This window comes from Vigna angularis, chromosome 5, assembly GCF_016808095.1.
Source record: "Vigna angularis cultivar LongXiaoDou No.4 chromosome 5, ASM1680809v1, whole genome shotgun sequence".
Taxonomy (NCBI): Eukaryota; Viridiplantae; Streptophyta; class Magnoliopsida; order Fabales; family Fabaceae; genus Vigna; species Vigna angularis.
Window position 1 is genome coordinate 21989668 of NC_068974.1, and position 22658 is coordinate 22012325.

General features: G+C 35.0%; 1 protein-coding gene across 1 annotated transcript; it reads right to left on the minus strand.

Annotated features, from left to right (window-relative positions):
• Positions 1-543: 543 nt before the first annotated feature.
• Positions 544-17599, minus strand: LOC108340617 (protein disulfide-isomerase 5-4). Its single transcript, XM_017578115.2, has 15 exons — positions 17397-17599; positions 16906-16996; positions 16613-16707; positions 15351-15408; positions 15051-15235; positions 14890-14947; positions 14394-14434; positions 14113-14187; positions 12695-12751; positions 5871-5937; positions 5633-5779; positions 5195-5416; positions 1187-1339; positions 1024-1101; positions 544-931 (listed from the first exon to the last, which is right to left on the minus strand). Exons 1-15 carry the CDS (start codon positions 17435-17437, stop codon positions 854-856), a joined length of 1446 nt encoding a protein of 481 aa, XP_017433604.1. The 5' UTR covers positions 17438-17599; the 3' UTR covers positions 544-853.
• Positions 17600-22658: the final 5059 nt, after the last annotated feature.

Below are 22658 nucleotides of genomic sequence, written 5' to 3' on the forward strand. Positions count from 1 at the left end.
GTTCTAAAATTTTTATTCTGAAAATATTATTCCAAAATTTTTTGAAAAACTTATTCTAAAAACTTTTGAGAACATCTAATCCAAACATCACTGATAAAATGATTATTTTAAAACTTTGAGGGTGGACAAAGAAATTGAGGTAGGCCTTTCTTTGGACCACCATCAAATCAGAGAAAGGAATGTTTGGAAAAACGAATCAGAAAACGGATTACGAGTTAAAAATAATTTAATTAACTAAAATATAAAAAGATAAGATAAATAAATAAACGTATATATAATTGAATAGTGAAACAAAATTATGAATTTTCTAAAACTAAATACCACAATAGCAGAAAAAAATTAATGGGAGCTCAAATCACGAATCAAGAACTAAAGAAACCAAAATTGCAATTTTATGAAAGGAAAGAAAAGAACTAGCACATCAAGTCATCGAATCTTCTATTTTATTTCTTTTCCTTTCTTTCCTTCTCTGGTATACTACGAGTGGGGGCACACCAGTTTTCGTCTCATATAACACCACAAAAGACAAAAAGGTGAAGAATGACTTCAATAAATTTGCATCCACATTTCTTCGTCATTATGGTACTCCATACCAATTTCCCCCTCTACTCTTTAATAAATTAATAGATATTCTTTCCTCAGCCATAAAAGAAACAAGAATTCGATGAAGGAAAATGTTGGAGGCATTGCGTACCTCGGAATTCTTATCCCTGTAATGATCATTTTACTGAAGTAGCAAGAAAATTATATTTGTAAGAACATATAGCATAGCTAGTTACCTATAATACTGCTAAGTGAAAGTGAACATAAAAAAAAATCAGAGGCCCAACACTATACAATGATCACCTATCTATCAAAAATTTTTCCCAAGCTCAACTTTTTTCATCATTCTGATAGTGTTGTGCAGAATCGAGTCCAAAATTCCAGCTACCTGAAATTACGAAAGGAAAAAGTAAAACTTATCAACAATATAATTTTTAAAAAAAGAATAAAACAAAATCTGGAACAATGGCAAATACAAACCGTGAAAACACCTCCAATAATGGCACAGACATTAGTAATAAAATGTGAAAAAGACCTCTGGTTTTCTGTTATTAAGACCTGCAGACATAAACATTGTAAACCATGAATAAATTTTATTAATACGGCACAAATTCATCCAAAATTATGACCTCCGTATGCAGACCTGCATTGGGGAGAGCTCAAGATGAAACTTCGCAACAGGAATGTCAACACTGTGAGCCACACTGCTGTGCGCTGTGTACTCGTACTCCTCGATTAATCTGTGACCTTTTCTATTCACAACCTCTGTTTTAACTATCTGAATATAATGCTCTATCTGCAGAAACAAGAGGCTTAGAACTATAAGAGATTTGGAAGAAAAGGAGAAAGGAAAAAATAATAAAAACTTCCAAAGGTCCTGGACATTCATGCTGGCTTGCAAATTAAGATCAATATTCAAGCAATCACGATATTTCCCACTTTGCAACCAAACACTCAATTCATATACTAACCAAAATAAAGTCAAATAGCAAAGTTAATACTAAATTATAAGACTTGAAAAGATTAATATGAAAAAAAAAATTATTCAATTGATTTATTTAAAACAATACACTAGTAATAATTACAAAGAAATCTCTAAATCTTCTAACAGCTTCTATTAATACACTTGATATCCTACTAACAACACTCCCCGCAATTTGGTGAATGAGTATATCCATAACTCCGAGCTTATATGTGACATCCTGAAAAGACCTTTGGTAAACAGATATGCTAACTAAAGCCCATATAGAACATAAGAAGTAGTGATAAGACCACTATCCAATTTCTCTTTAATAAAGTGTCGATCTATCTCTATGTGTTTGACCTATCAAATTGAGTTGGATTATGAGCAATGCTAATAGTTGACTTATTATCACAATAAAGAATCATAGGCTATTCATAAAGATTTTGTTCATAGCTTGTAAATGTCTCTCCCTTGGATCATGCATGAATGGACTAACTATACTCACAACATCGGCTATGCTAAATTTGGTTACCACAAGTGTTTGATATTGATCTTTATTCATAGTAGAACTGCCTTCATCACTCCCAATTCTATGACTTTGTTCTATAGAAATTCTAGTGATCATGCAATCAATCTTACCAATTTCTTTGAGAAGACCAAGAACATACTTTCTTTGAGAGATAAAGATGTCTTTCTTCAAGTGAGTTACTACTATCCCTCTAGATTCTTCATTTCAAACTAAGCAACAAGCTTTTGATTCAAGATATGTTTGCCTTGTTCATCATCTCCTACAACAATCATATCATCAACATAGGCCAAGGGAAAAGTAAGTTTACCTTCCAGGGAATGTTTGAACAGGTTATGGTCACCTTGACTTATGTTCATACCCCATAGATATCATAACTTGAGTGAATCTACCAAACAAAACAAGGGGTGATCGCTTGAGTCCATACAAGGCTTTCTTTAACTTGCACACCTTATTCCCTTCTTCAATAGACCTAAAACCAGGAGGAATTTCCATGTAAACTTCCTTCTGTAATTGTCCATGCAGGAAAACAATTTTCACATCAAATTGTTGCAGTTCCCAACAAAAGATAAGCTAATGAGAGAATAATTCTAACAGTATTCTATGTTGCCACTGGAGAAAATGTTTCCTCACAACACAAGTCTGAGTATATCCTTTAGCAACTAACCTTTGTAATGTTCTAATGTGTCATCCGATTCATACTTTACATTATAAACCCATTTGCATCCTACTTCCTTTTTATCTAATGGCTTGTCAACAATTTCTCATGTCTTGTTCTTTTCTAGGGCTCTCATATCTTCATTCTTGACTTGAACCCAATTTTCATCTTTCGATGCTTCGTGAAGTAAAGTAAGGTTTCTAATTGCATCAATAGCAGAGAGGAAACTCCAATTCTACATAAAAAGGACTGTAGTGGTCACATAATGAAAAATAGAATACTTGGTACAAGATTGGATTCTTTTCTCAAAGTAATGGGCAAGTCATCAATGTCAAGTTAACAATTATTATTCAAGGAATTTTTCAAAGGGTCAAGGGTGTCAGCAGAAGGAGCAACAAGATTGGATTCTTTTCTCAAAGTAATGGGCAAGTCATCAATGTCAAGTTCACAATTATTATTCAAGGAATTTTTCAAAGGGTCAAGGGTGTTAGCAGAAGGAGCACTTACCCCTAGTTCAGACAATTGAAGTTGTTCTTAGATTAGGTTAGGTTGATTTCGGAAGAAACTCTTTGTACAACTAATTTCTAGAGCTGAGCCTAACTTGGGAACAAATATGCCCTTCGTAGGAGGAACTTCAAAGACATCCATACGAGATGAGTTAAGGGAAGTATTAGGAGTACCAAGAGTAGTATCAGTATGAGACGGTTCCCGTGTGAAAGGGACAAGTGATGACTATAGATTCAAAAGACTTCACTTCAAAAGAACTCTTTACCTGAAGCAAAGGACGCATGTAACATATTTAGTTTCATAAAAGATGGCATCCATGGAGATAAAACACTTTTGACTTCGAAGATGGTAACAAAGATATCTCTTTCCATTAGATGCATAACCAATGAATATGTGTTTAACAAATCTAAGATCTAACTTTCCACGGAGCTAATTATAAATATGGACAAACACAACACATCCCAACACTCGACTATGAAGACAAAAGAGAAAAGAAACATATTGATAGGAATAAGAAGAAATGGTTAGTCTATGAGAGAAGGAAGAAGGGTAATTAGCTGTAATAGCCTAACTGCCTATGACAGTTAGAAGTGGGCGGGAGAGGGAGTATAAATAGAGGCCTGTTAGTTGGTAAAAGGCATGTATGTTGAGTTGTTTGTTGACAGATAAACTACTGTGAATAATATTCAGTTTTCCCTATCTTTCTTGTGTCTTTTGGTGAGAAAGAGAGTTCTTGATTAGGTTCCCAATTTAGGAACCTATCACATATGTAAAGAAGGAAAACATGAACTCAATGAAACTCAGACCATCTAGGACCAAAGAGGGAACTGGTTAATAAGATAGGTTGTAGTGAGTATATCCTCGCCCCAATAAGATATAGGGGCAAACATTTAGAAAAGAAGTGTTCATGTCACCTTAAGAAGATAATTATTTTTTCTTCTTTTAGCAATGTCATTTTGTTGTGCTGTATTCACACATGTAGATTCATGAACACCATTTTCGAAAAGGAATTTACACACACCATGATATTCCCTCCCATTATCAAGCACCTAGGACTCAGAGAGCAGCGTGCGCTGGCAACATAACACTAGTTGAAAAAGGTAAGAGCGTTGGGCTTCTCATGGGTTGGGTCAATCATAGGACCAGAAGGATCGACACAGCCCACAATGCCCTGATTCATCAAGTATCTGAATCTTCCCGTACCCGCTCACGATCTGCTCTCCGCATCAACTCTCTTGGTGCTCCAAACTCGCAGGATCGTTTGAGTTTAAGATCTTATTCACGGTTTTAACAACACTGAAGTACCCGAAGGTGGCTTACTAATAGATTCCATGAGAGATTTTAGATATTCAATTTCAAAACATAGTGCATGCATTCCTTCTTCAATTTTAGAGGATGAAAAGAGTTGTCAGGATTTTTCAGAATCTTAAGTTGCCATGTTAAAACAAATAATAGGAATTCTTTAACTCCCTTCCTAATAAGACAGAAAGCTCCAACGATGGCAGCAGAGACAGTGCTAAGGATAGCTATGGCAACAGCTTAGGCCAATGCTTTAGCAATGACTCCGAAAAAATCTCCAACGACAACTCCAGTATGCCTCTGACGACAGTTTTGGTGGATGGCACTGGTTGGGGCAGCAGTGTCAAAACCGCTTGGATGCACTTCAGGCAACCCCAATAATTAAAGGAAATGAGTGCACATCTAGCAAGCCTAAAAAGAACCATAAATAAGATGGTATAGAAGAAATACGGAAGCAGGACTCTGAAGGTCGGGAGCTCTAATACCAACTTAAAAACATTAATATGAAAGAAACAAGACTTTTATTCAATTGATTTATTTGAAGCAATACAGCAGCCTCTATAAATAGAGAACTCTAACCCTATAATAATAATTATATAAAGATCTCTATAATCTTCAAAGAGCTTCTAGTAGTATACTGAATATCCAACTAACAATAATAAGTTTTTCTGTTTTTCATATAAAATATTTCACTTACAGTAACATTTGCTCCGAAATCACGAGTATTAGAGAATGACCGGCCACTGAGCCTATCATGGCTGCTACCTATGTATGGTATCAAGAGCTTCACATCACTCATGGCCCTAGGCGTCACTTTCTTTCCAAAAAACAAGTTGTTTATGACATGTGACATGTTCATTTGAGAAGCATCAAAAGAATGGGAATCAGATCTAGCTGAGATGATCAAATTTCCTGGAACCTGCAAATTGCAAAACAGATTTACATTTCGAAATCTTAGAAAAAAAGAACTAGTTATTTTAGAAATTTTACTATTACAAAATGAAGCTTCTAGAAAAAGCAAAAGAAAACAAAACAAGAAATCCATTGACCATTATATATAAACACTATGGAACAAAATACGAATTTTGCTATAAATAACTGTTGAAGGTTAAACATCAACCTTTTGGGCATTTACCTTTTTCACTCGCACATATCCCTCAATTCTACATCCACCCGCTGATGGTGCTGGCCTTTTTGCATTTTCTGCAGCATTAGACTTATCTTCCAGAGCTGCTGGCTTTTGAGATGCTGTTGGGAGAGATGCAACTAAACTCTCCATAAACTGTAGGAAGAAAGTGAAGTTTAATAACATTATTAAAACAATCAAGTCAACTGATTCAAATATGTAAATTTAAAACAAATATAGCATGAACCTGGACAAGGCTTTCTGTATCACGATCGCCATAATAGGACTCGTGTTCGTGATGCCCATGTTCACTTCTGAAATTGCAAAAGAATTCAACAAATTAAAATAAATAAAAATATCCAAAACGTTAAAACTCTAATCATGAACCAGTATGGTACACAGTAGCCAGGATGTGCGAAACATCATAGAGATATGACACAGAATTGAAAGACCCAAGGTAGTCAAAATCGAGATCTTAATCAAGATCGGAAAGGAAAATATAAATCGTAGATTGGAAGATCATAACGCCGGTCAGCTACGTTGGAGCACGGTCAGCCGGGTTGAATGACGCACTGGGAATAGGTGGCGCATGGGGGCACTGCAGCGACAGATCGGAACAGTGAAAGAAGTGCGGTGGTCATCAAACGAAGACAGTCTCGATCGCAGTGATCACCAAAGGAAAAGGATGCTCAGTGTTAGAGAAAAGGGGCACACAGTGGCCGCGGTATTGTTCATCTAAAAAACAGAAAAAAAAAAACAGATCGAAAACCTAAACTATTGATACCATATAGAAGTGTATATGTTTTGAATGTATTGTATTCTTATCGAAAGAAACCTTATCTCATGGAAAACCAAGAAGCAAAATATTGTTAACATAAGATCGTCTAAGCAAACCTTGTTTTGAAGTTTAACATAAATGTCTAAACAAAATAATGCTTAATCGTCTAGGACAAATAATTAGAAGTGCTAAACGCTACTCTTTAGCTGCCTAAACGATATAAGAGCGTCTAACGTAAGTTTGATAAGGACTAAACAATATCTATCATGGTATGTGGTTCCTTGGCCAAGGGCATTATGACCACCTTGAGCAAGATGGAAGCCATGTGCCTACTAAAAAAGTTGATCAGTGGAAACAAGCAGATTTCCAATTGTGTGCCCTGTTATGACAATCAGTGGAACCCAAACTTCTTATATCTTTAAGGGCATTCAAAACTTGTCACTCCTTTTGGAAGAAAGCTCAAAGCATTTATGCCAACGATATTCAACGTCTCTATGACACTGCAAACAAGCTTGCATCTCTTAAAATGGTAGACCGTGATATGGTGTCCTTCATGGCTAAAGCCCAATCTGCTGTCAAAGAACTCAGCATGTTTTTGGAAGCGGACCCATTAGAGGATATCAAAATTAAACTAGACAAATTTTACATGGTGTTGATCCTTCGTGCCCTACATCCCGATTTTGATCATCTCAAAGATCAACTTCTGACCATTCATGAGGTCCCCTCCATGGAAACATTGACCACTCGCCTTCTACGTGTTCCGGTACCTCAAACTCAGGAAGCGCATGAACTAGTGGAACCATCTATCATGGTTGCCACACGAGGAAGAGGAGGACGTGGCACTAGAGGAGGAAGACGAGGAGGTCAGGGACGTCCTCAATGCACATACTATAAAAGGATGGGTTACACTCAAGAGAATTGCTACTCTTTACATGGGTTCCCTTCCAAAACTGCCAATATTTCGAAGACTGAAACTTCCACTTCGAAGACTAAAACTTCTACTTCTAAGTTCTCCGAGGATAAATATCAAGAGTATTTAAGGTTAAAGTCTAACAGTTTGGAACAACCATTTTAATCTCCCAGTACATCAACAACCTGCGTTTCTCAATCCATGGAAGGTAAAAATTCATGGGTAATTGACTCAGGTGCTTCTGATCATATTTCTGGTAATACCTCTTTGTTCTCATCTATTTCCTTTCGAGAAAAACCTCATTTCATAACCCTTGCAAATGGATCTAAAGCTTACTCCAAAGGAGTCGGTCATGTTTCCTTGTCTCCCTCCCTCAATCTCAACTCTGTTCTTTTTGTCCCTAATTGTCCTTTTAATTTAATTTCCCTAAGCCAGATGACCAAAATGTTAAATTGTTTAATAACCTTTGATCACAAATCTTTTTTTATATAGGAGCGTGGTTCGGGGAGACAGATTGGAGAAGGATATGAAGCTGGCGGATTATACCATTTTGGATCTCGTCTAAGGGTGTCCTATGTTGCTGCTCCTAATCCTAAACTACTACATGATCGACTTGGCCATCCTCATTTGTCCAAATTAAAAAAGATGTGTCTTGAACTTAGTGGTCTCCAGACCTTAGAATGTGAGTCATGTCAATTAGGAAAACATGTTAGATCTTTCTTTCCTAAAAGGTCTCAATCAATATGTAATTCTAGTTTTTCCATCATCCATTCTGATACGGGGACCTAGTCGTATCTCCTCCTTTGGTTTTAGATATTTTGTTACCTTCATTGATAAATATTCAAGATGTACTTGGGTTTATCTTATGAAAAATCGTTCTGAATTGTTAGCATCTTTACATCCTTTTTGAATGAAATCAAAAATCAATTTGGTCAAGTAATCAAAATATTAAAAAGCAATAATGCAAAAGAGTATTTCTCATCATCCTTTTCTGCCATCTTGAGTTCTCATGGTATCTTACATCAGTCTACTTGTCCTCATACACCGCAGCAAAATGGTATAACAGAACGAAAAAATAGACACTTGGTTGAAACTGTTTGTACCCTTTTGCTTGGTGCCCATATTCCTGTCCATCACTGGGAGGATGTCATCTTAACTGTATGTTATCTTATTAATAGGATGCCCTCCTCCTCTCTTGATAATAAAAACCCTTTCTCCATTTTGTTTCCTAATGATCCTCTCTTTCATACATCTCTCCGAGTGTTTGGCTATGTATGTTTTGTTCATGACATGTCTCCAGGTCTAGACAAACTCTCTGCTCGCGCTCTCAAATGTGTCTTCTTAGGCTATTCTCGACTTCAAAAAGGATATTGGTGTTACTCTCCTGAAACTAAGAAGTATTACATGCCTGCCAATGTCACATTCTTTGAACAAACTCCTTACTTCTCTCCATCTGTTCATGATGTTTCTATCCTCCAACAAGTCCGCTATTCTAGTGGCTGAGTCAAATAGTTTCACTGTCTCTATCATTCCAACTCTTGATCACAATCCTCCTGAACCCGTTTCTCCACATACTGAGATCATGCCACACAGGGCCTTAATGGATAGTTCACCTCCCCAAGACAACGGTGAATCTCCTACTTAAGATTCTTCTCCCTCGTCACCTCCTCCCACGCCTCCTAGTGCAAATAATTCAGCATGGCCTATTGCTTTCAGAAAAGGTACTCGTTCCACTCGAAACCCTCATCCCATTTATAATTTTCTTAGCTATCATCGATTGTCGCCCTCCTATTTTTCTCTTTTATCCTCAGTGTCTTCTGTTGTTATACCCAAGAATGTGAAAGAAGCATTTGATCATCCTGGATGGCGACAAGCTATGATTGCAGAAATGCAGGCTCTTAACCACAGTAATACTTGGCAGCTAGTGCCCTTTCCCTCGGGCAAAAAGGCGGTTGGTTGTCGATGGGTGTATGCAGTTAAAGTCGACCCTGATGGTGAAATTGATCAGCTCAAAGCCCGACTTGTTGCAAAAGGTTACACTCAGGTTTATGGTCTTGATTATTGTGACACTTTCTCTCCTGTAGCCAAGATGACTACTATTCGCTTCTTCTTTGTCATGGCAGCCATTCATCACTGGCCACTTCATCAATTCGATATTAAGAATGTCTTCCTACATGGTGATCTTGAGGAAGAAGTATATATGGAGTAACCTCCTGGGTTTGTTGCTTAGGGGGAGTCTAGTATGGTATGCAAATTGCATCGATCTTTATATGGCCTCAAGCAACCACCACGTGCTTGGTTTGGAAAGTTTAGCTCCATTGTTCAAAAATTTGGGCTAAAACGCAGTGAAGCACATCATTCGGATTTTATTATCATTCTTTTCTTGGGAAATGTGTTTACTTAATAGTATATGTTGATGATATTGTCATTACAGGAAATGATATTGTTGGAATATCTCAACTGAAAGAGTACTTGTGTAGACATTTTCAAACCAAGGATCTTGGAAGTCTCAAATACTTCTTAGGCATTGAAGTAGCGCAATCAAAAGATGGAGTTGTAATCTCCCAAAGGAAGTATGCTCTTGATATATTACAAGAAACAGACATGATTGATTGTAGACCGGTAGATAGTCCCATGGACTCAAACCAGAAATTAAAGACAGAAGAAGGTGAATTATTCTCCGATCCAGAGAGGTATAGAAGGCTGGTTGGAAAATTGATTTATCTCACTATTACAAGGCCAGATCTATCCTTTGCAGTTGAAGTGATTAGTCAGTTCATGCAGGCTCCATGTGTTGACCATTGGAATGCGCTCATTCGCATTCTAAAGTATGTCAAAAAGGCTCCCGAGCAAGGATTGTTATATGAAGATAAAGGAAGCATTTAAGTCTCTGGGTATTGTGATGCAGATTAAGCAGGTTCGCTTATTGATAGACGGTCTACTACAGGATATTGTGTTTTTTTGAGAGGAAACATTATTTCATAGAAAAGTAAGAAACAAAATGTAGTAACTCGGTCAACCGCTGAAGCCAAGTATAGGGCAATGGCGTCACTAACATGTGAACTTATATGGGTGAAACAATTCCTTCAAGAGCTTAAATTCTATGACATCCATACTATGAAGATGTATTGCGACAATCAAGCTGCTCTCCACATTGCATCAAATCCAGTGTTTCAGGAGAGGACTAAACATATAGAAATTGATTGTCATTTTGTTCGTGAAAAGTTGTTGACTAAAGAAATATGTATTGAGTTTATTGGGTCAAACGATCAATTGACAGATGTATTGACCAAGTCATTAAGGGGCCCTCAGATTGAGTTTATTTGTTCCAAGCTTGGTACATACAATTTGTATGCTCCAGCTTGAGGGGGAGTGTTAGGATATTTATTCTATTTTATCATGATTATATTGTGTCAAGGGTTATCCTATTTATCATGATTATATTGTGTCAAGGGTTATCCTATTTATCATGATTATATTGTGTCAAGGGTTACCCTATTTATCATGATTATATTGTGTCAAGGGTTACCCTATTTATCATGATTATATTGTGTCAAGGGTTACCCTATTTATCATGATTATATTGTGTCAAGGGTTACCCTATTTATCATGATTATATTGTGTCAAGGGTTACCCTATTTATCATGATTATATTGTGTCAAGGGTTACCCTATTATCATGATTATATTGTGTCTAGGGTTACCCTATTTATCATGTACTCTTGTATCAATTTATTCTTATAAATAGAAGATTATGAGAGGGATCAATCAAGCCCTCTAGAATTATTTTACAGTTTAATTTTCAAGTGTTTTTAAAAGTTTTCCATTCAAAATTGTTTTATAAACTAAGTGTTTAACTACTGTTGCAGACCGACTAACCCCTGCAAAAGTAATATTAAACATTATTTGCAAAAAGGTTTTATAACACTATTCAACCCCTCCCCCCTTCTCCCCTTATAGTGTTTTCCCGTGTTTCAAATATAGTTTCTACATGAAACAAGGCTTCATAAGATCCTACAAATTTTAAGAAATTTATATTCACACAAAATCATTGTCACTAAAATTTTATAACTGAACCTCCATATATAAACTATAATAGTACATCCTTAAATAGCTGAAAAATGGGTGAAAATTTGTGTATTTTGTAGATGGAAGAGCAATAATATGAAGACATTTTAATGAAGGGGAAGAGAGGGAGTCACTCTTTTGGTAATCAGTGTGTGGCAGTTTTAACTTTTAGTCACTTAATTTTAACTTTTGGGGGTAATGATTGTTTTTAGAGAGACAACCTTCTTTTATTCTTTGGGTGCATCATCAGTTCTAGTAATTGGGATTACACTAAATGGACTAAACTTTCTAGGTTAGAAAACAATTCCAACCCATTAAAAAACCCCCGAGCTGCCACCCACCACCCCTCATGAAAAGACTCAAAGAGAGGCCGCGCCACTGCCAAGTACGTTCTTGTCACGAGAGTCACCGTCATGAGAGTCGTCATTGTGAGAGTCGTCGTTGATAGAAGCGTCGTTGCCGCATGGTCTATCCACTTATTCTTCCTCACCGCTAGGAGGGTTTGCAACACAAGGCCACAAGAGAAGCACCATCACGAGCTTTGTTGGCTTCTCCCTCGTCGTTGGGAGGTGCATCGCCAAAATCGCCGCTCCCACACGAGTTGCGATGTATAACGGCAATCTAACAACACATTCTGTGAAAATCGCAAGTTTTAAGTAAAGAAAGATTGAAGAGGGAGAAAAAGATCGTCAACTCGTACAATCTTACACTTTGGATCGCAATTTTGACTACCATGGAAAGACCTCTAAATACAATGGAGAACCAAAGACTGTAGCGAAACCCTTGAAATTTAACCAAGTTTGTACTAAATTGCTAGCTTTTAAACTTCTAAAATAATTTCTTATCCCAATTCCATCATAAATAGTCAATTTGAATAGAAAAATAATAATGAGGATTTTAAAAATGAGGATAATAGACAAGTTGACATAATTTGCCAAATTTTAAAAATAGGGTCTTGAGAAAATTTAATACAACCACAAAATTAAGTATATAATACCCTGAAAAGGATAAGCAGATGCCGCAAGAGCAAGTGTTCATTATTGCCAAAATAGCCAAGGTGAAGAAAACCAAAAATGCATGACTTGTATATTTTGGGGTTTGTGCAGGGATAACAATGATATTAATGCTAATAACATGGAATTAATAATCATAAATAACACGCAACATATAAAGTAAATGGCTGTTAATCAAAAGACAGAAATAGAGGTAGAAATTTTTCATCAAACACTGGTTGATGAAAAATGGCTGTTAATCAAAAGAGTGAAATAGAGGTAGAATTTTTTCATCAAACACTGGTTGACCAATTGATTTATCACCTGACATCACTTCCTCTACGGAAGATTCGAATGGATGGATATCCTTGAATATGATTCCTGGACAATGATAGAGATACAAATGAATTGCAAAATAAGTATCAGTGCAGAATAGCAAATGTTCAATAACAAGACAACGAACCAAGGCAAAAAACAATAATAACTATAATGAAGAAAAAATAATTTTGTGCTCAATTTGGATAGCATCTGCAGCAATCATATAATGGTTGAGAAGCTTTTCTTAACATGGATTCTTCATTTGTCTCAAAAGTTAAATTAGGCAACGGAGAATGTGTTGAAGGAGGCAAAGACAAAAATGGATTTACAACAAACTGTGAGGAGAAAAACAAGACTGAAAAGAACGAAGAAAAACTCCCAAACTCAATTATTCACTATTATTAGCTGTATAAGCCAAAGTTTACAAAGGAAAAACTTCCTTTCACACAGCATATCCTCTATCACATAGTCAAAAGACTGTCAATACAAAAGAATTCCTCTCCAAGGAACTGATTGGTCTAATTATACAGACCAACTCCCAACCAACAGCACCGCATCCACTTACCTTTCCACCACTTCCTTTCATTTCTCCTTCTACAATTAACCTTCCATATCCTCTCATTCCTTCTATAATACATATTCCACTCTTCCTCATTATTTATATGCCTAACAGTATGTGTCAAAAAACTAGATGAAAATATGTTGGGTATTGAACAACTTTTACAGTATGGTTATTCTTTGATTTGAGAATTTAAACTCTTATTAAAAAAGAAGAATTGTTAATACGGTGAAAATGAGAAAAAACAGAAATTTTCTACTCTCACTTAATTGAGAAAAAAGAGAAAAGAGAAACCAAGAAGGCATATAATGAATTATTCTTGTTTATAATCAATAAGAGATACAGTAATAAGGAATAAAATCAATAATTAATAATGAGAAATGTTCACTAAGATATTTCCCTATTGATGTAATCAAATATCATATTTCTCTATTTAATACAATCAAATCATACATTAAGCACAGGGATTATACCAAAACCCATTTTTTCTTTCCATGAATGTTCTTTTCCTTCTTTTCTACCAAAGTTAAGAAAAAATATATTCACCATTTTCCTTTCTCCACTCGAGTTCATCAAAAGCATAGCCTGTATAGTTTTTTAATCAAATGTAAGAATGTTATTGCATCACTATGCTGACTGAAACCCTAACTAGCTTACACCCCAATCAAACATAGCCTCCATAGTTCTTACAATAACTTATTTTTCAAGTATGACTTGGCAACATTGTCTATATATATGATTCAAAAGCCAAATTTCATTAAGTAATGGATTTAAATATTGAAAAAAAAAGCAAAATATGTCAACTGTAGGTAAGAAGCACAATCTTTTGGGGGAAACAGAAAAGTAAAGAAACTAGCAATAATACCTCCTGCATAAATCTGCCTCTAGAGTGCAATCCACCTTTGCCAAAATAATGCGCCCATCGATTTCTGGGTCATACCTATTAAAGTTAATTCTAATTAATCAAATACACATCGGACATTGAATTAGTGAACTTATGATAAAAATTAACTCTAAATCCGTTAGGAATCTCAGTGAAAAATCCTAACAGATTCTCTAACAAAATCTACCAAAGGAGAGGGGGAAATCTATCTCTAAAATGTAATTTCAAGAAGTGTGAGAAACAATGAATCAATAATAAAGTACCTCTCTTTCATAAGTTTAGCTGTTTTCTCCCATGCAGGTTTCTGAAAGAAACCAGTAGAAGATAAATTCATGTAAAGTTTAAAATCTATTAATCCACCAAAAATATTAAAAAAGTATAAACCAGCCATCATTCATTAAAGGAAAGAACTTCTACATAATTCACTCATTGTATCAAAGCACGTGGCTAACAATCTTGTATGGGTGAAATGCAACCACCCTCATCGTAATATGTTATTAAATATTATAAATCATATTTTTGCATTAGTCACTATTAAAGTGTAACTGATGAAATAGCCTTTGCCACTGCTAATTAGTGGCTTGTACTGAGAGGGAAATTCCCCTTTTAAGGAATGAGACATTGATGAAACAGAATCCAGTCTATTTAGGAAACAACAAAGACATCAGGTTACAGGTGCCAATCTTATTTCCTGATGAAGAGGAACAGAATTATGATAAAAAAATTATTACCATACAGAATTATGATAAAAATTATTACCAAACGCTGACACCAGGAACACCAAGGTGCATAAAAATTTACAACTGTAATTGGGAACCTGCAAAAGGATTATGAATCATAGAGTAAATAATGCATTTTGTAAGGAACTTGGCTAAAACAAAGAAAAATCAAATGAAATATTCTCAGAAGTGGCCACTTACTGATGAACATAATTATCAAAATTATGTGTTGTAAGTGCTAATGAACCTTCAACAGATTCTCCTTCTACTTCATCATCATGCTTTACAGCATTTGCAAATGTACCTGAATGAAACTCAGATCCAGTGGGTCTTAAATTTGAATCAATAGAAAACTTCCGAACTGTTTTTGTTATATTGAGCCTGTTCTGAAAACAAGAGGTAAAATATTAAGTACAAGGACTAAAACTTAAAAGAATGGATGAGGTATCATATCATAAGTGAGTATAAAATGCATAAGAAGAAAGAGTAACAGAGACTTACTGTTCCCAGCACATCACTCACATCAACTGATGCAAACTCACAAGAGAGTGCAGGAAAACTACAAAATAAGTTGAAGCAATAAGCCAACAGCAACAGAGAAAGAGGAAGATAAAGTTTACAACTAGTCATTAAATTGATTTAATGTACTGAGGATAATACTATGACTTGCTATGGTATCAAATGTGTTGTGGAGGACTAGAAGCTCTTAGAAAAACCAATGAACTGTGAGAGATGACCGCAATGTTTGGGGAACACCTTGACCACATGTCAATTTCACAAGCAATTACTATACAACAAATACCGATATTTACTCCTAGCCTTCTAATGATAATTTTCTAAGGTCCCCATCCCACTCTCAATTTCAACAATCACCCAGTTTCATTGGAAAGTTTTTCCCTCTTCCTTCTATAGTAGGGTTATTGGATGTGGAGTTTTAAGAGAGAATTTCAATTTTCACATTCGTTTGGATCTTAAATCCAAAGAATTTTTAAAATGATGGTAAGTTGACAGGAGATTTGTTTAAAAGTAATAAGAAGGCCGTTCATATAAAGTTGAAAAATGAAAGAATTTGAAAATTCCTACTCTTTTACAGTCTCACTGTCGACTCTCTCATCCGAAGCTTTGGTGAGTACTCTCTCTCTTGCACCTCTTCGCCTATGTTCCTTTTGTTTGAGTTTCTCTCTCTCCCTCTTTTCTACTCCTCTCTCTTTGACACCTGCCTCTCACTCTCACTCTTTTGCACCTCTGCTTCTATTTCCCTATCTATCTTTGTTATGCATTTTTATAAATAAATATTTAAAAATGAAATTCTACATACAATAGAAATTAAATTACTTTACACAAACAAAGAATTTCAAATGCAAGAAATTTAAAATGCTTTAATAAAAAATTGAAAATGAAAAAAATTAAGCTAAAGAAATTAAATTTCCAAGCATTGTAAATTCCTTGGAATTTAAATGCTCTATCCGAACCCTACATAAGTGAATTTCAAGATTCTAGTCAAACTTTAAACCGTTTTGTTTAATAATTAACCAATAGACAGTAAACAACGTATCAACCCCTAACCAGCCTCAATTTGCAAATAGAAGTAGATTGAAGCTCGCATTCCTTGTAACATGACAAGTTCTTATCAAGACTCAACAAAAACCTCAAACCCACCAGTTTATACGTAATATTCAACAATAGTTAAGACATGAGCATTCACCATCTTTGGAAAACATCCTATTCAACCACGGACAGCAAATGCCTAGATAGTATTCTACCTGATATTGAAATCGATACGTAAATAGTCATGATCAGAACTCTTGTCAACAATCACAGATGTGGAGGTGCTAACAGTCAAATAATTACTTAGTTCCTGAAACAAGGATGCAAGTGAAATATCAAAATTAAATTTGAACATCCAATTCTTAAAAATTTAACAAAACTATAAATAAGATGTTCATAATTAGAGGTCTAATAGTAAAGCAGTATGGGACCTAACATCAATCTAAACTACAACATTTTGTTCAACAATTCACAAGTCATAAACATGACGGAGATTTCAGTCACTGACCATTCCAAACAAAAACATCATGAAGAGAGCTGCCAATATGGATAGTCCCGCTCCCGATAACGATGCCTCAGTCAAATCTCTCGGGATTTTTCTGTTGACACAAGTCAACATCAATAACATAAAGAAATCATTCCTAATTTCAAGAAGCAAAAGAAAAAAAGAGGGAACCTGCATTCACAAATTACTCGTAAAATTTACATCGCAAGCGGTAACATCCATAACCACAAAACTAATAAAAAGATTTACACCAAAACACTTCCAATTACACAAGAAGCCTCGAATCTAGGCAATGGACAAGTCTTCTTGCAGACAGACACCGAAAGATATCAGTCTCCGTGTTTTCTTACAGTGTGGACTTCGGTTTGAACCGTTATACAAAGAACTTAACAATGAGCACAACAAAATCCAACTAAATCTGTAACAGAAAAAACCTATTCTGCACATTCGCAAGCAAATTGAAACCGATAGGAATAACGGAGAGAAATTCCGACCTGTAAAAATCAACGGATTTGAGCTTAGTTGCAGAAATCATGATGGCGAAATGGTGGAATCACAGTGAGAGAGAACGAGAGAGAAACAAAAGTCTCTGAAACAGAAAGCGCAATAGCTATAGATTGCAGATCGAAGGAGCTTCCCTTTCTGCTGTAGCTTCTTCGTCCCCCACTCTCTCCTCCTCAGGGTGACGAAAAAAAGTTGAATATATTCAGAAAAGAAAAAGGTAGAATATTTAATTACTAATTAGATTTTGGGGGAAAATTGAATTTTGCATAGTTAATATACTTAAATAAAAATATAGCTAAATTTTGAATATTGCACTACTTCATGACTATAATTTAAAAGTACATTTTAAAGTATAATTTTACAATAATTTTGCTGGTTTAGTAAAAATTATTTAAGAGCAATATATAGTTGATTATATACAATTATAAATGAAAATAAATGTTTTGTTTTATAGAGAAAAATAATAGAAAAATACAACATAGGCAAAGGCAAAGCCCAATGTGAATCACACTATCAAAAGACATCTACTGGTTTTTGTTTTTTTTTTCGCAATTTATCTTCATTCAATTTAGGTCATGAATTGGCTTGCATCATGTGGTTGGAATGGTGGAAACAAAAGATAAGGAGGAAGGGAAAATAAAACAAAGGGTGTGGAATGAGGAAGTGAATTGAGGATTTTAATTTTCTACTTTTTATTTTAATTTTATTTAAGTAACTTTTTAATCCATAATTTGTATAATTTGATTTTATTAGTTTCCCCCAAAATTAGTTTAGTTCTTAGAATTCAAACATTTTAATTTTCGTTACAAAAGTTTATTTTTATTATTTTCTTTCCTAAATTTGTTAAAAAATATTTTAAGTTTTAACTCCACAAAACTACTTTACAATATAAGCTTTATAGTCATTTGTATATTAATTTGTATATCAGCCGGTGAAACAATAAATTTAAAAAATTATAAATTTAATAAAATACATGGTTAAGAATTTTAAGCTTAACTCGTAAAACTTTACTTTGTGAGATAATGTTTTACTTCCATTTATATATACTAGGGTCTCTAGTTAACTTAAGGAGTGAATCTTCCTGCACCTCCCTCACCTTATCCTGCACCCCTAAATTTACCTATTTACCCTTCATTTTATAAAAAGTCAAAACGGTAATTAATAAATTAAATTTTTTTAACCCCCAACCATTTTTCTTAAAGAGATATTAAGTATCATATTCAACAGAGCAATGAGTAATTTTATGAATGTGGACTTATTATGGTAAGCAGCATTTGAAAGAGCTCAACTATCCAATCATGGAAGGAGTTTTGGTGGAGATTGAGAACATGCTAGCTCGTGGTAGAATGGACCTACCAGTGAGTGTGTGCTTTGCGGCAGCAAGAGGTGATGACTTGTTGTTACATTAGTTGCTAAAACGAGGAATGGATCCAAACGAATCCGACAACAATCAAAGGACAGCTTTGGTGGGTGAATACGTTTGCCGCATATCGAACTGCGGCGTTCACCTCCAGCGAGCCGCACTTCCAACTGCGGCTCTGATCTTTGTCGTACTTCCAAATGCGGCGTGCACCTCCAGCGAGCCGCACTTCCAACTGCGGCTCTGATTCTGCCGCACTTCCAAATGCGGCGTGCACCTCCAGCGAGCCGCACTTCCAAATGCGGCGTGCACCTCCAGCGAGCCGCACTTCCAACTGCGGCTCTGATCCTTGCCGCACTTCCAACTGCGGCTCTGATCCTTGCCGCACTTCCAACTGCGGCGTGCACCTCCAGCGAGCTCCGATCCGATCACGACCCACGAACCACGAACCCAACCAAGCACAGGAAACAAATATATGATGGAAGCTACTAACCTGAACGCCAGCGACAAACGCGAGCAAAGCAGCGGATGCCAGAGACTGGACGCCAGCAACGAACGCGAGCAAACCAGCGGATGCAAGAGATAGAGGACGGAGAGAAAAAGAGGGAGGAAGGAGGGGGTGTAGATGATGAGTTAAATAAGGTTTCAAATTTTATTAATTTTTTAAACAATTTTTTTTCTCTCTCCTCGTTGACTGTGAAAGGGCACATTTGGAATTATAACTTTTTTTGGAGGTGCAGGACGAGGGTGGTGAGGTGTAGGGAGAATGACTCTAACTTAAGACCTCAAAATGGACTATCACATTATCTTTTAACATTGTTTTTTTAATAAAGCTAAAAATGTTCCAAAAAATTTAAATATCCAAATAATTTTATAAAATTAAAAACAGAATGATGGAAACTAAAGAATATTTAATTTAGAAAATTACAAATATTTTTATAACATAAAATAAGAGCACCTAATTGAAATTTTTAATATTCGAAAAAAAATAACAATACTTTTTTTATAAAATGACCATCTGCTAAATTTTAGGTTTAATTAGTATATGGTGTCATAAAATTTACGTTTAACTTTTATATTTAAAATTATTAATTATAGTCTTTATTTATGTGGTATTTTTAATCTGTTTTAATTCTTATAAAGTTACATGTTATGGATTAACAAATTTAAAATCATATTATAAGAATTAAAATGGCATGGGTAACAATTAAGATAAATATTTGTTAATATATGAATTAAAAGGTAAAATATGTGCCACCAATTAAGCCTAAAACTTAGAGCAAAAGTATTTATTATCCTAACAAGTTGAATTTCACAAGTCAACTCTAATAAATAATGTGAAATTAAAAAAAAAAATCATGATTATGCAAAAAAAACATCAAGTCAATAAAATATTTTGACTAACTAACTCTTGTTTTCTTAATCTTTCGAGTTGTTTTCTTATTTAAGAAAATATAACATTTTACATGGGTTTTGGTTTTAAACGAACACAAATAATGTTAACCAATTATTGGAAGGAATAGCTTATGTTTTCATGATGTATTTTATTTGGTGTCAAAGTTTTGTTTCATTGATAAAATAGAAAATAGACTAGAATATAAGTTCACAGGGAGAATAATTTTAGTAACTAAAAGAGATATCCTTAAAAAGATTCAATATTTCCATTAACCTTACTAAAGAGGAAAATGAAATTTAACATATCTTCTTTTTCTCTTGTTTTCTTTTCTTCATTCCTCGTTATCACATATTCATTTTCCTTCAAAACTTATCAACCTTCTATTTTTCTCATCTTTTATTTTCGAGTTAACTTCTTTAGTGTGAAACAACAAATTGAGTTTTCTTTTGAAGTAAGGCTTTTGTTTTTCTTCAATGTTTATACATGCAAAAGCGTTGAAGGTTTTAGATGGATGGAGTTTAATTTTTTTAACTAATTTTAGTGTGATTGCATATTACGCGCGGTTAGTGGTAAAGCAAAAGTTAAATATACATTGTGATTTTGGTTAAGTGTTAAAAATAATTAAACATAGAATATGGTTATGCTTCATCTATAAAACAATAAAATTTGTTTCAATAACAAATAATGTAAGATGTAAGTGTTTCGTCTAATAAATAATATAATTTATGTTTGGCAAAGCATAATTATGATCAAACAATGTGCATATATTTAAGTTAACATCGTACTACACATGTGTGTGTGTTTCGTCTAATAAATAATATAGTTTATGTTTGACAAAGCATAATTATGATCAAACAATATGTACATATATTTAACTTAACATCGTATTGCACTGTGTGTGTCTGTGTGTAGGTGTGTGAGTGCGTATGTGTGTGTTTATGTGTGTGTTCATGTGTGTGTTCATGTGTGTGTGTTTGTGTATGTGTGTATTTATGTGTGTATGTGTTTGTGTATATGTGTGTTTGTGTATGTGTCTGTGTGTGTGTGTATGTGTTTATGTATATGTGTGTTTGTGTATGTGTCTGTGTGTGTTTGTGTTAACGAGGAACTAAATTGACATTTGTCAACCAAACTGGGAACAAAATTGGGTATTAAACCTTTTTTTTATAAACATGTCAATTTTGAAAAGTTTTTTTTTTTTAATTCACATTTTTGCAAGTTGGGGTTTTACATGTTATTCGTGGCATCCTAAGTTAGAATAATTCATTCATTATTTCAACAACGTCATCCAAAACTTCCACTCGAAAACAAATGTTGCTATCTCCAGGATATTGCATTGGTTCTAAAATAATGAAAGTCATAGTTTCATCCTGCACACGTACCTTAAGATGGCCACCATCCACATCAGTGATCACTTTAGCAATCTTCTTAAACGGTCTACCCAAGGTAAGAGGAACCTCAATATACTCCTCCATGTCTAAAATGACAAAATCTACTGGAAAGGTGAATTTGTCAGCTTTAACTAAGACATCTTCAATGACACCATATGAACACATGATAGACCAATCTACTTATTGAAGTGTCATTCTTGTGGGTTTCACCTCTATACACTACTATAGAAAAGGCTTTTAATGTTTGATATTTTAGGTCTTTGACTTATGATCCCTCCTGACGTCATATTGGATGATGGCATATCCCTTGCCATGACTTAGCACATTCATGAAGAGTTGGAGGCATATATGGAAGATGGGCCTAGACTCTTTCTCTTAGGCCATCTTAACTCATCATGAAGATTTACTAGAGTAAGAATAATTTTGGGCTTTGTATTTTGGGCCAAGTAGTCTAGATTTTATTTGGGCTTTATATTTTGGGTCAAGTAGTCTAGATTTTATTTGGGCTTTGTATTATGGGCCTAGTAGTGTATGATTTCAATTGGGCCTTGTATTTTGGGCCAAGTATAATAGGATTTTGACCAAACAAGTCAACAAAGGGCCAAGGCCCAAAGTTGACTATGCTTAGACCTCCAAAATGGGTGTGTTGACCAAGGGGTCAACATTTTGGCTAAGCTTGGAGAACAATGGAGAAGAATTTCGTCCAAGACATGTGGAAGCTTTCCATTGGAGAGTTTTCCTCCTAGTTAGTGGCCATGTGTCACTCTAGGAATGGAGAGTTTTTCCATAGGTAGTGGCCACATGTCACTCTTTCATTTGAGAGGATTTTTGCCACTTGTCTCCCTTAAATTGGAGAGGATTTCTCCTTACTCTTCAAACCAACTAAGGTGGCTCTTTTAGGTTAATGTTTCAGCCCATTTTGAGACACCTTAGCCTATAAATAGAGGTGTTCTCCATCAAGTAATCACCTTTGATTTAGAGTAAAGTTATGCTGCCATACTACTCTTTTAAGGTTACCCTAGGCTAAAGCAACTCAAGTGGCCTCCTCTAGCCACCTTTGTCCAAGAATTGGCCCAACCTCTCTTAGAGAACCCTTAAACACATC